This window comes from Triticum dicoccoides, unplaced genomic scaffold, assembly GCF_002162155.2.
Source record: "Triticum dicoccoides isolate Atlit2015 ecotype Zavitan unplaced genomic scaffold, WEW_v2.0 scaffold92214, whole genome shotgun sequence".
In the NCBI taxonomy this organism is placed as follows: Eukaryota; Viridiplantae; Streptophyta; class Magnoliopsida; order Poales; family Poaceae; genus Triticum; species Triticum dicoccoides.
This window is the reverse complement of record NW_021310495.1, coordinates 9,720-22,389: the sequence shown is the minus strand read 5'-3', so window position 1 is coordinate 22,389 and position 12,670 is coordinate 9,720. Positions and strand designations below refer to the sequence as shown.

The window sequence follows — 12,670 nt, the reverse complement described above, 5'->3', positions numbered from 1 at the left end:
CTATCCCTCTACATCATGTCATCTTGCTTAAAGCGTTACTCTGTTTTTAACTTAATACTCTAGATGCATGCTGGATAGCGGTCGATGAGTGGAGTAATAGTAGTAGATGCAGGCAGGAGTCGGTCTACTTGTCTCGGACGTGATGCCTATATACATGATCATACCTAGATATTCTCATAACTATGCTCAATTCTGTCAATTGCTCAACAGTAATTTGTTCACCCACCGTAGAATACTTATGCTCTTGAGAGAAGCCACTAGTGAAACCTATGGCCCCCGGGTCTATTCTCATCATATCAATCTCCATCACTTTATTATTGCTTTGCTTTTTTTACTTTGCCTTTTACTTTTCACTTTGCATCTCTATACCAAAAATATTATCTATCATCTCTATCAGATCTCACTCTCGTAAGTGACCGTGAAGGGATTGACAACCCCTAATCGTATTGGTTGCGAGGAGCTATTGTTTTGTGTAGGTACGAGGGACTCGCGCGTAGCCTCCTACTGGATTGATACCTTGGTTCTCAAAAGCTGAGGGAAATACTTACGCTACTTTGCTGAATCATCCTCTCCTCTTCGGGGAAATCCAACGCAATGCTCAAGAGGTAGCAACCCGTTGCACCATATCCTTGCCAAGGCGACTTCTCAAGGTCATCTTCAACCGCTCAGAGGTCGCCCCATCTGTGCATCCCTTTATGCCGATGATGCTGCCATTTTCATTGCTCCAATAAAAAATGACATTCAGTTCCTGGCTTCAACTCTTGCATCCTTTGGTGATGTTACCGGATTGGTCACTAATTGTGCCAAAAGTGTAGTAGCGCCCATTCGCTGCGGTAACATTGACCTTGACGACGTCCTACAAGCCTTCCCAGCGGTTTTCTCCACCTTCCCTATGAGATATTTGGGGCTTCCTCTTTCGGTTTCAAGGCTTAAGAGGATTCACTTTCAATTCTTAGAGGATAAAGTTGCTGGGAAGCTACCACCTTGGGTTGCCAAACATGTGGCCACGCCGGGCCGTGTCGTCTTGGTCAAGGCAGTGCTTACTGCCATTGCTATATATCATATTACGCCCCTGGAATTGCCGGTGGAAGTGAGGAAGAAGATTGACAGCTTGCGGCGTGCCTATCTTTGGGCGGGTTGTGATAAGGTGACCGGTGGAAAATGCAAGGTCAATTGGAAACTCGTCTGTAAGCCCAAGAACTTCGGTGGTTTGGGCATCATCAACCTTGAGAAGTTTGCTACTGCCCTTCGACTGCGATGGCTTTGGTATGAGTGGGCTGACCCCCCCAAGACTTGGGCTGGGACGGGAACACCGTGCAATGATGATGATAGAGACCTTTTTGCGGCAGCCACCACGGTTAGTGTTGGAGATGGATGTAAGGCGAAGTTATGGGAATCATCTTGGCTTGAAGGCATGAGACCCAACGATATTGCTCCAAAGATTTTTGACCTCTCAAAAAATAAATCTACCTCGGTCCAAAAAGCTCTCCTCAACAGTTATTGGGTTAGTCAGATTGATACCCAACATGGGCTCACCATGGAGCATATTCAGGAGTTTGCCTTGATTTGGGAGAAGCTATCCTCTGTTACTCTTGACAATGATGTGCATGATACTATCCTTTGGAAGTTCACATCTCATGGAGAATACTCGGCGTCGACTGCCTATATGGCACAGTTTGCAGGACACACGACAAGCATCATGCCTGCTGCTGTTTGGAAGGGTTGGGCCCCTCCAAAATGCAATTTTTTTTCTTGGTTGATAATTCAAAACAGAGTTTGGACGGCCGACCGATTGCACCGTCATGGATGGCCGAACTGCAACCTCTGCCCGCTTTGCAAGCAAGTCCAGTAAACCGCGGCACGCCTTCTCTTCCAATGCAGGTTCTCCCAGCGTGTCTGGATCGAGGTTGCAACATGGCTTGGTATACATGGTGATATGGTGAGGAGCTGGCGAAATGAGGCTTCGGGTGACCGAGCGTCGAGATCAGAGAAAGGCTTTCGCCTCCTTGTTCATGCTTATGTCTTGGGAGATTTGGAAAGAGGGTAATGCAAGGGCTTTTCGTAACACCGCCGCTATGATGATGATGCTCGTCGCGAAGATAGAAGAGGAGACCCATCTTCGGACTGTCGCCGGTGCCACCCACTTGAGTATTGTAATACCGCGAGAGTAGATATTTGTATCCCGCTTTGCGGTCACTTGTCTTAAATCTTCTTCCTTAATCAATGAAAATGGCAAAATTTTTGCCTTGTTTCATAAATAAAAAAAAGATGAACGCGAGTATGCTGATCTTCGTCGCCTGCCTCCTCACGGCGGCATCGTTCCCGTTCCTGCTGCCCAGTGCCAGCCGAGAGGAACGAAATCAGGGCCATTATAAACAGAGAGGAACGAAAGTTGTCTTGTTGTCCTGGTCGTGAAGTTGGCCCTTGGTTAGCACAAGGGATCCAATCCAATCCAATCCAATACAACAGGGAAAGCTTGCAGGAGGTTTATGCCGCTGGCAGCTCCGTGTCATGTTCAACTGCCTCCTTTTTGGTATTCTAGCTTTGTGCATCCGGCTGGTTGTTATGCAGCATGGCCGTTCAGTCATGCGGCTAGCACCGGGCTAATTTATGTTGTTGCATATAATCGCTTGCCAAACAGGTCACTGTATTTTGAATACTCCAAAATACACTGGTATGTCAAAACTGCGGTATCGTGTATATACAGGCTAAAATACTGTGATTTTTACAATACTTGGCTACCAAACATAGCCTTAGTGCATCAGAAAGAGAAAGAGAGAGAATAAAGCAAATGAAAGCATCTAGGGGAAACTTATCACCTCATTCACACGGCTTTGATTTGATGCTTTGCTGGGATCGGAGGGAGGGATGCTTTGTCGAGAGAGCGAGGGACGATGCTTTGCTGTCGGTGATCATTTTAAGCAAGCCCTCCCGTCCAGACTATATATATACGTCCTGAGCAACGCCTGCATACAACCACCAACGCCTCCAACCACTTCTTGCACTTGATTGCAGCCATCTTACAAAAAAGCAAAAAAAAAAAAAAAAAGTACCGACCGCGCCGAGGGGGAGTCCTGCAAGTGCGTGCGCCAGCTGGCTTCCCGTGCCCGTACCACCTCCCATGCTGCAGGTACCGCCACAAAGCAGCTATGGTGCGCTTCATGCTCGTCGAATTCTCTTGGGTCCGACAAGGAGTCTGACAAGGAGTCCGACAAGGAGTCCTGCAAGTGTGTGCGCCGCCTCGCCTAACGTGCTCGTACCACCACCCATGCCTTCGGTGAACAATTCCTCTGCTCTTCTTTTCTACCTGTTCGTGAAGATGAAGATAGTAAGCACGCCCCTAGAGAACCAAAGTTGAAATTTGATAGGGTGGACGTCTCTACAAGAATGAAATATATCGCGGACGAGCTAAAGCCCATGTGTGCTAAGGTCTCCACCATTCTTGGTCTAGAGTTATTGAGCTCTAGCCATGACATTGGTAATGTTGCCTCTACAAGTAGACCCATAACCACTTCACAATCTTTAGAGCCTAGATTGCATGGGAGGGAATGTCAGCAGAACGATATTGTCCGGGAAATTATAATGGGTGGAGATCTCACCATTATTCCTATAGTTGGTCCAGGAGGCATAGGAAAGACAACTCTCACTCAGTACATATACAACAGCAAAGAAGTGCAAGATCATTTCAAAATAAGAGTTTGGGTGTGTGTATCTACCGACTTTAGTGTGTATAGGTTGACACAAGAGATTGTGCGCTCCATCCCTAAAGCAGAAGGCGAACAAAATGATAGAGAAAGTAATGAGTTACAAAACTTGGACCAACTTCAGAAATTAATTGAAAAAAGGCTGAAAAATAAAAGATTTTTAGTAGTTTTGGATGATATATGGAAATATGGTAATGAAGATGAGTGGAAAAGATTCTTAGTTCCCTTTAAAAAACAGAAAGGAAACGGTGATACAGTTCTAGTCACAACCAGATTCCTTGAAGTAGCTAAAATGGTTAAGACAGGAGATAAATTGTTTGAACTAGAAGGTTTGAAACCGGAAGAACATTGGAGCCTTTTCCTAGCATCTGTGGTTGATAAAATTGATCATGATTTGGACTTAATTAAAATCGGGAAAAAGATTGTAGAAAAATTGAAGGGCTCTCCCCTTGCGGCAAAAACAGTGGGTAGATTGTTGAGAAAAAATCTAACTGTAGAACATTGGACAAGAGTTCTTGAAAGTAAAGAATGGGAATCACAGACCAGTGATCATGATATCATGCCCGCACTAAAGCTTAGCTATGACTACCTCCCTTTTCACCTGCAGCAATGCTTTTCCTCTTGTGCATTATTTCCGGAAGATTACAAGTTTGACTGCGAGGAGCTAATTCACTTCTGGATAGGACTTGACATTCTACGCCCAGATAAAAGAATCAAAAGAACTGAAGAGATAGGGCTTAACAATTTGAATGACTTAGTTAATTATGGATTTTTCAAAAAAGAAATAGGTGATTCCGGTACACACTATGTTATGCATGATCTGCTACATGATTTAGCATTGAAGGTTTCCTCACAAGAATGTCTACATATAGCTTTTTCTATTCCAAGAGATGTAGAAATTGCACCATCTGTCTACCATTTGTCCATTAGTATGAGTGATTCTGCCGATAGTAAGGATGGATTTGTGGAAGAAAAATTTAGGAGAGTTTTGGATAAATTAAGGAACATATTGAATTTTAAGAACCTGCGCACTTTGATGTTGTTTGGAAACTATGATGCAATGTTTCTTTGTATATTTGGTGCTTTATTCAAAGATACAAAATCGTTGCGTGTTGTATATTTGTCAACAATGTGCTACCCTGTGGAGTCTCTATTGCACAACATCTCAAAACTTGTCCATCTTCGCTGCCTACGGGTTGCATCAACGTATAGTATTCAAAAACATTTACCAAGGAGTATATCAAGATTTTATCATTTAAGGGTACTAGATATAAGTGGCTGGAATGGTCCTCATAGTCCGCTCGGAGATATTGCAAACCTTGTAAAATTGCGTCATTTTCTTCTCCCACCTTATGCTTGTGATGATGAATATAGTGAATTTCATTCGAATATTTGTAATGTGGGAAGACTGCATAACTTACAAGAACTACGGAGTTTTGAAGTTAGAAGAGAAAGTAGTGGTTTTGAACTAAGGGAGCTGGGGAAACTAGAAGAGCTAGGAGGATCACTTGCCATCCATAGTCTTGAGAAAGCATTAGCAAATGGGGCACATGACGCAAAACTATCATACAAAAACCGCTTGCACAAATTAACACTCAGTTGGAAGAAAGGCCAACCTAATGTGAGTCCTGACTTAGAAGATCAAGTACTGGAAAGTCTACGGCCACATAGCAATCTTCATGATCTATGCATTGATGGGTATGGGGGCCCTACTTGCCCTACATGGCTGGGTACAAATCTGTCCACCAAAGGTCTGGAGGCTCTCCGCCTAAAGCACACAGATTGGGAATTCCTTCCACCCCTTGGAGAACTATATCTGATTCGTGAGTCTGGAGAAGAGTATTTAGGTTGCATCAGAGGCACATGCTTTCGTAACTTGAAAAGGGTAGAACTCATTGGGTTGCCAAGATTTAGTAGATGGGCAGCAAATGATGTTTGCCCTTGGTACTTTTCACTTATAGAAGTACTCGTTGTGAAGGATTGCCCTGAACTAACCGAGTTACCATTTTCATCTTATGCCAGCTGCTGCCCGCTGGAAAGTGATTCGAATGTGACCTGTTGTCGCTGCCTCCTATTCCTTATAGTCACACTTTGTGCTCTGTTATAGTACTGGGACTTGTAGGAAGAGGTCTGGAGGGATTAGTGTACTCAAACAAATCAAACAGTTTGATCATAGAAGGAAGTGATGCTCTGCATGTCCTAGATGATACAATCTTGGCGTTCCATAATTTAACCCAACTACAAGAACTACATATCAAAAATAGCCCATCTCTGGCTGAAACACACCTTCAAATGCTAACCTCATTGAAGGTCCTCATTGTCGAGGATTGCCCTGAACTAACTGAATTAACAATTTTATCTAATACTAGTCGCTACCCCTCAGAAAGAGATTTGAATCTGACCTGGTTTCCTAGGCTAAACACGATTGAAATTGCGGGTTGCCCAAAACTGTTGTCGCTGCCTCCTATTCCTTATAGTCACACTTTGTGCTTAGTTACACTATCGGGACTTGTAGGAAGAGGTCTGGTGGAGCTAGATTACTCACACGAATCAAGCCGTTTGAGCATAGAAGGAAGTGATGCTCTGCATAGCCTAGATGAGACAGTCTTGGCATTCCATAATTTAACCCAACTACAAAGCTTGACTATTAAAAATTGCCCACCTCTGGCGGAGAAACACCTTCAAATGCTAACCTCGTTGAAGACCCTCGACATAGATGGTTCAAGCATTACGTTCCAGGGAGTTGGGGAGGCCATTCTTTGGCAGCTTCCAGTTAACAGGTTAGAGATAAATGGTAGTTGGAGTGGTAGCTGGAAGGAAGTGACACATCTACTGACTCATCTCCCCGAGCTCTCTCACTTGTCTATATGTGGAAGGGGATGTGAGAAGATATTGACAGGGTTGGGCCTGGACGTGCAGCAACAAACAGCAGCATCTTCAGCTCCTAAATTACAGCAGCAGGATACATATAGAACAGCAGATCCACAAGAAGAAGGAGAAGATGACGACGATGGGCTGCTGCTCTTACCGGCCCATCTGTCCTACTCTCTCCAGGAGTTGGGCATCAAAGATTGTCCAGAGCTTGTCCTTAGGAGCCACGGGACAGGTCTGCAATTCATGGGCTCCCTCAACACAATGAAAATAGCAGGTTGCCCCAACTTCCTGTGTGCCTACAAGGCCTTGTCGGATCTCTGCCCTTTCCCGTCCACCCTGCAATCCCTCAGCCTTGGAGGTGGTATGGAGGGCATGGAGACGCTGGCTCCCCTCTCCAACCTCACCTCTCTCGAGACATTAAGCATTCGGGATGATTTTAGGTGCGACGGCTTGCTGCCTCTCCTTACCCAAGGTCAGCTCACCGCATTAAGTGTCAGCGACAGCCCCAAATTCTTTGCTGGCATTCAGGCGGTCTCCAAACTGCAGGAACTCGTGACGGACGCCATCGCAGCAGTCTTAACCGCGCCCATCTGCCGCCTCCTCTCTTCCTCCCTCACCAAATTATCCTTTCATGATAAAGAGGTGGATCGCTTGAGCAAGGAGCAAGAGGAGGCTCTTTCTCTCCTCACCTCCCTCCAGGAGCTCAAATTTGGGTGGTGCATCAAGCTGCGGTGCCTCCCAGCCATGAAGTCGCTGCACAAGCTCACCAACCTCAAGAGATTGGAGATCTGGGCCTGTCCAGCCATGAGGTCGCTGCCAAAGAATGGCCTCCCCACCTCGCTGCAAGAATTAGAGGTCTACAGTTGCACCAACCTCCGGTGCCTCCCAGCAGGGCTGCAAAAGCTCACCAACCTCAGGATACTGAAGATCTGGTACTGTCCAGCCATGAGGTCGCTGCCAAAGAATGGCCTCCCCACCTCCCTGCAAGAGTTAGAGGTCTTCAGATGCACCAACCTCCGGTGTCTCCCAGCAGGGCTGCACAAGCTCACCAACCTCAGGATACTGAAGATCTGGTACTGTCTAGCCATGAGGTCGCTGCCAAAGAATGGCCTCCCCACCTCGCTGCAAGAGTTAGATGTCCGCGATTGCAAAAATGAGGAGCTAACACAGCAATGAAGACGGTTAATCGGGGGCATCCCATTAATCAGACTAGACTACTTTTCCTGATCCAAGGTAATTAACAACCACTTCCTTGCTTTTCCTGATCCAAGACCACACACACAGTAAGCTACTACTTTCTTTCGCTTGGTTTAATTACCTCGTCGTTACCTTTTAATCTTAACAGTATGTACATTCCATCTACTGCACGTACAGGGCTTCTTGGGATTCCAATGTACATTCTTCTAGCTCCCCTTGTAGGACTATCTCCATCCATGCACACGACATGTGTGGTATCTTCTCCCTCTACATAAATCTATATATCTGGTAAGTACGTACGTACGTACCCCCACAAAGAGATGTTTGAGGAAATCATGGAATTACAGAGTTTCTTTGCTCACCTCCTGGATGAATTCTGTCATGTATTCACCATTTATTTCAGAATCACATGTCATTTTTCATTTATATTTTCAAATCTTACTAATTTAACTTTGCAGAAAATGCCATGCAGTACGTCCTGGGTATGATACTTATTCCAACAGATGTGAATTAATGCTAGTCTTTTGCCACCTTACCGCTGAAGCCATCAATAGGCAGGAGTGATGGATCAGTCAGGAACTTTGAGATGGTAAATGACCTGCTATAGACTTGGGAGCCTCGGAATTCCTGCCAAAGAAATATATGTTGAAATCATTTTCTACTTTGTTCATTGATCCTAAGTCCTAACATAATATATATTCTCAGGTTTTGTTCCTGGTTATCTAGCACTTCATAAATTCAAAATTGTATTATTCACTGCACGTGAAGCAATGAAAGTTATATATGGACTAGTCTTCAACGGATTTCAAGTTAGTCAACTGTCTCGATGATGCACAAGGTAAGCTTTCTGCAAAGCTTGTCTCATGGTTTTACTTTGTATGCTTTCCGTCAATAATATTGGCCTTTGGCTTATTTGCAGTCAAGGAAGCTATATGAATCTGCCATTTGTCTTGAACCTGAAATTCTCAGAGCTGCATTGTCACTGGGTGATTTGCATGTTGGTGGACGCCACAAACAAGACGCCTTCCCGTTTGGTGCTTGTATAACCTAGATAGTTGACAAAGAATCAATAGAAATGCTTCCATTTCCAAACTAACAAAAATTTCCGCTAAGGTAATCGTTCGTTCCTATCTTGTTGATTTTAAACCAAACGGCACAAGGATAAAGTGTAAAAAAAATTATACTAATTCCTGGAGTCAGGTCTGGGTGTCATGTACAAAATGCAAATTACTAGATCATCGGAGGCCCTCATACTAAAACTTAAATTATGTTGTACCAACGCAGGTTAGGAAATAGCTGAAGACCACAATGCGGACATGAAGTTAATGAAAGAATGGTAAACAGTTTTCTCGCTTTATTCAAATGCTAGTTTACCTTGGATCGTGCATATAATTTATTTGGTCACATTCTAGCCCTCACATAATCCCAAGATTGACTCATCAAAATCCCAAGAGTTGAGTGCAATAAGTTGGTGTCACCCTGATTGGTTTAGATAATTATTTTGTCCCACCAGAGCCATACATAATAAAAACTAAACCACCGTTTGTGCAATCTGAATATTTGGTGAGCTTTGTTAACTATGTATCCGTCTAGTCAGAAGCTCTTGAAAGCCAGTCATTCTCCTTCTTTCCTTCGATTGCTACTCCATTCGACACTTTTCAGTGCAATCTTGCATACTTGATTGGTGTATCCATTCACCATGTATTAGCCATGTAGAGTTTGCATACTGCTCTTTCATATTTAGGGTGCTCAGCGGGCATTGATTTACTCCCCACAATCCTTTGTAAACAGAAGCATCCATCTAGTCAGCAAGTCTTAAGAAAATACTTATTAAAAAGAGGGGAAAAGAGTGTTGGCAATCTAGAGCCAAAAGAGAAAAAAGAGAAAGGAAAAAGAAAAAAGAGTGCTGGCAATCAAAATTTAAGAGGCTCTGATTTTTTGGTGGGAGGAGTCAATTAACGCAAACTTCATATCATTGTGCAATCATCAGCTGCTGTCCATGAGGTATCCATATCCGATAATGACGACATCACTATTTCTAGGGACCACCTTCTGCCTCTCTGATCATTCTTTTTCCTTTTGACATATTGTTTTCCCCATGTGACTGGAACGACAAGGCTTCATTGTACTAGTTTCGGATACTTAATTAACTTTGCAATAACTGAATTTCAGGTTTGCTTAGTCCATTACCCAACCAAACCACACATACATAAGCCTCCACACATGCATATATATTTTAGTGGTAGGGAGATCTTGGCAAACGGCCAGTGAGGAGCCATATAGGTACGTGTGATTGAGAGAGATTCTAGATCATGAAGAGTAACTCCACACTAAAAGCTTACTACTCTTGGGACAAGTTTTAGCACTCATGCTTGTTGAAGGAGATGAAAACTGGACAGCAACCTAAGTGACTTATTGTTGAACAACTTAACAAAAAAAACTTAAATGCCTGACGGCTGTGAGGGCATTAGGATGCGACCATGTAAATTTGTGCATTATCTGTTGTAAGCTTGCAGGTTTATGAAGGTTGAGAACAACTAAGGACCCTTCTCCATACGATCTTCATTGTATCAATCACATCTTATGTCGGAACAGAGGACGCTATACAACCAAGTTTCCAGAAGAATCCTGAGACTCATATTGATGAGAATTCCTCTTCCACAACTCGTCAACAGAAGATTAAACCTAGGGATCTTGTGTCGATTGGAGATCCGTCAAACCATTTGTAATGGAAGAGAGGATTAATACTATTCACCTTCTGTACAAAGATTGCTGTGAGTCTTCATCTTTTCACTGGTGGTCTGCATAGAAGGAGAAGATTATGTGTCTGCATGTGTTCTCACTGACGCTGGAGGCATGTCCGGGCATAACATTCATTCCAGGAGAAGTATGGAGCAAGTGTCTATTGTTGAATGTGCAGACCTTGTGTCAATCGGTGTAGCAGGGGCAATCGTAGAACTGAGGACAGTGACTAAGGAGGACATGCACCGTCAAAAACTATGGAGGACATGGAGTAGCCTCAGAGGAGAGGCTTGTGAAAAAGGAAAATTGATATGGTAATTATTCTGAACGAAAACTTTTAATGTGTCTTTCCAGATTGCTTTACTCGTATTTACATGCACTCTTATGAATTTTTTTTCCATTAAAACTTGCCACAGGGCGACAGGTTGATTATAACTGAATGTGTACCCTGTTTACAAAAATCTGTCATCCTGTACTTGTTGCTCGCTAACCAGTGTTTTACAAAAAATATTGTTGCAGGGTGACATGTTCTTCTAACGGGAACAAATGGTGGAGAAAAGGCTAAGATTGTGGCTGAATCAACAACTTCAACACTCCAGTTTTACTCCGTCCAACCCTCGATTTGTACCTGCCTTTTTTTTTCTTTCTGATAAGTATCAGTTGCTACAGAAGGTAGGTAACATATGATGTCAAAAGCTCAGCTGCAGCTTACGGCCGGGTTGGAAGACATCAAACTACTGTTGTATTCATTGAATAAGTGAGGGCAAAAACATGTATGCTATTTGAATATTCTAGTATATGGTGTATGTATGCCATTAGACATTTGTTTCGGCTCAAATGACTGTATTGCAACTGCAATTTTGATCTGAATGTCTGACTATATTTTCCTCGTGCAGTCTCAATTCTAAATGAATATTTTATTTCATAGCAAAATTTGTAAAATATGCCAGGAGACTAATCCACTGCTACATAAAAAAAATAATTATCAACAGCTCCTGAATAGTACTGCCTGCTCCTGAAATCGGCCATATAAAATCGGCACCTCAGAATTTGTGACAAATTATCAATAACTAAGAGGATGTTAAGTGGGATATGGTTTGATAGAAATTATCCATATAAGATCGGCATCTCATAATTATGTAATCGAAATAGTAGCAGAATCCATAATAACTAAGATAAGAGAATGTTAAGTGGGATTTAGTTTGATTGAAACAAACCTTGGCCGTCTGACGCCGTCGGTTTTTTATACAACTGAGCTAGCGAGGCGCGGGCGGGGGAGGGATGACTGCTGCGGCGGGAGGCGCAGGAGGATCTCCGACTCCGAGAGCAGGTCGTCGTCGGCCGAGCAGGAGCGCCGGCGGCGGCGGAGTGGGGAGCCGAGTGCAGTGCAGGCCGTAAAGTGAAGAGGTCGGGAGCCCAAAACTGGGCTGGACTTAAAAGCCCAAAACTACGCTTACTGTCGTTTCCCCTAGTGGGCTCATGAAAATGCATTGTGTTTCTGCCTTTGGTTTTTATCTGTTTTTTTCTTGGTTTTGTTCATTTTTTTTCTTTCTCTTTTGTTTATTTTTTTATTTTTCCATTTGTTTATATTTTCCTTTTCTTCTTTTAAAATTTTAAAATTCATGAAGTTTATATGAAAATCATCCAGGAGTAATTTTTAAAGTCACTGTGTTTACAAAACTCATGATTTTTTAAATCTAATATTTTAATTTGCATGCATTTTTTAGTCGGGAACACTTTTAAATTCACTAATGTTTTCCAAATACATGAATTTTGCAAATTCATGGATATTGTTCAAATTGACGAAATTTCGTTATTGAAATTTATGATTTTAACATTTTTAATGTACATATTTTTATATCTGGAAAAACCAGATTTGGTTTTCTTCTCTAAATGATGAGGTGCTGCCGAGCATTTTTTACTCTTTTTTTTGAAAAATACGAGCGTGCTTTACTGACCAGAGACAAAGATGAGCAAAGCAAAACAACGAGCGAAAGAAATAACAAAGGAGGTACTGGGTATGTGCTTTGTGATGAGGTCGTTAATTTCTCCATTGAAAGTGACGCGCTGTCAAGCCCGATTATTGGAGGCGTATGCAATCAGAGACGTTGTCAAGCTGGCCACTAACTTGGGATGGCGTCAGATCTCATTGA

At 43.0% G+C, this 12,670-nt stretch overlaps 1 protein-coding gene and 1 pseudogene across 1 annotated transcript; both read left to right on the top strand.

The window, feature by feature from the left end:
- Positions 1-892: 892 nt before the first annotated feature.
- Positions 893-5,834, top strand: LOC119348424 (annotated as a pseudogene).
- A 132-nt stretch (positions 5,835-5,966) lies between these two features.
- On the top strand, positions 5,967-11,397 carry LOC119348425 (putative disease resistance protein RGA1). Its single transcript, XM_037616545.1, has 7 exons — positions 5,967-7,811; positions 7,953-8,063; positions 8,234-8,364; positions 8,481-8,613; positions 8,695-8,888; positions 9,060-10,831; positions 11,037-11,397. The coding sequence occupies exon 1, from the start codon at positions 5,997-5,999 to the stop codon at positions 7,752-7,754; it is 1,758 nt and encodes a 585-aa protein (XP_037472442.1). The 5' UTR covers positions 5,967-5,996; the 3' UTR covers positions 7,755-7,811; positions 7,953-8,063; positions 8,234-8,364; positions 8,481-8,613; positions 8,695-8,888; positions 9,060-10,831; positions 11,037-11,397.
- The last annotated feature ends 1,273 nt before the right edge of the window (positions 11,398-12,670 follow it).

What these genes read in the sequence shown, in the direction of transcription:
- LOC119348425 (XM_037616545.1), top strand. Translation starts at nt 5,997, where the DNA reads ATGCTAACCTCATTGAAGGTCCTCATTGTCGAGGATTGCCCTGAACTA.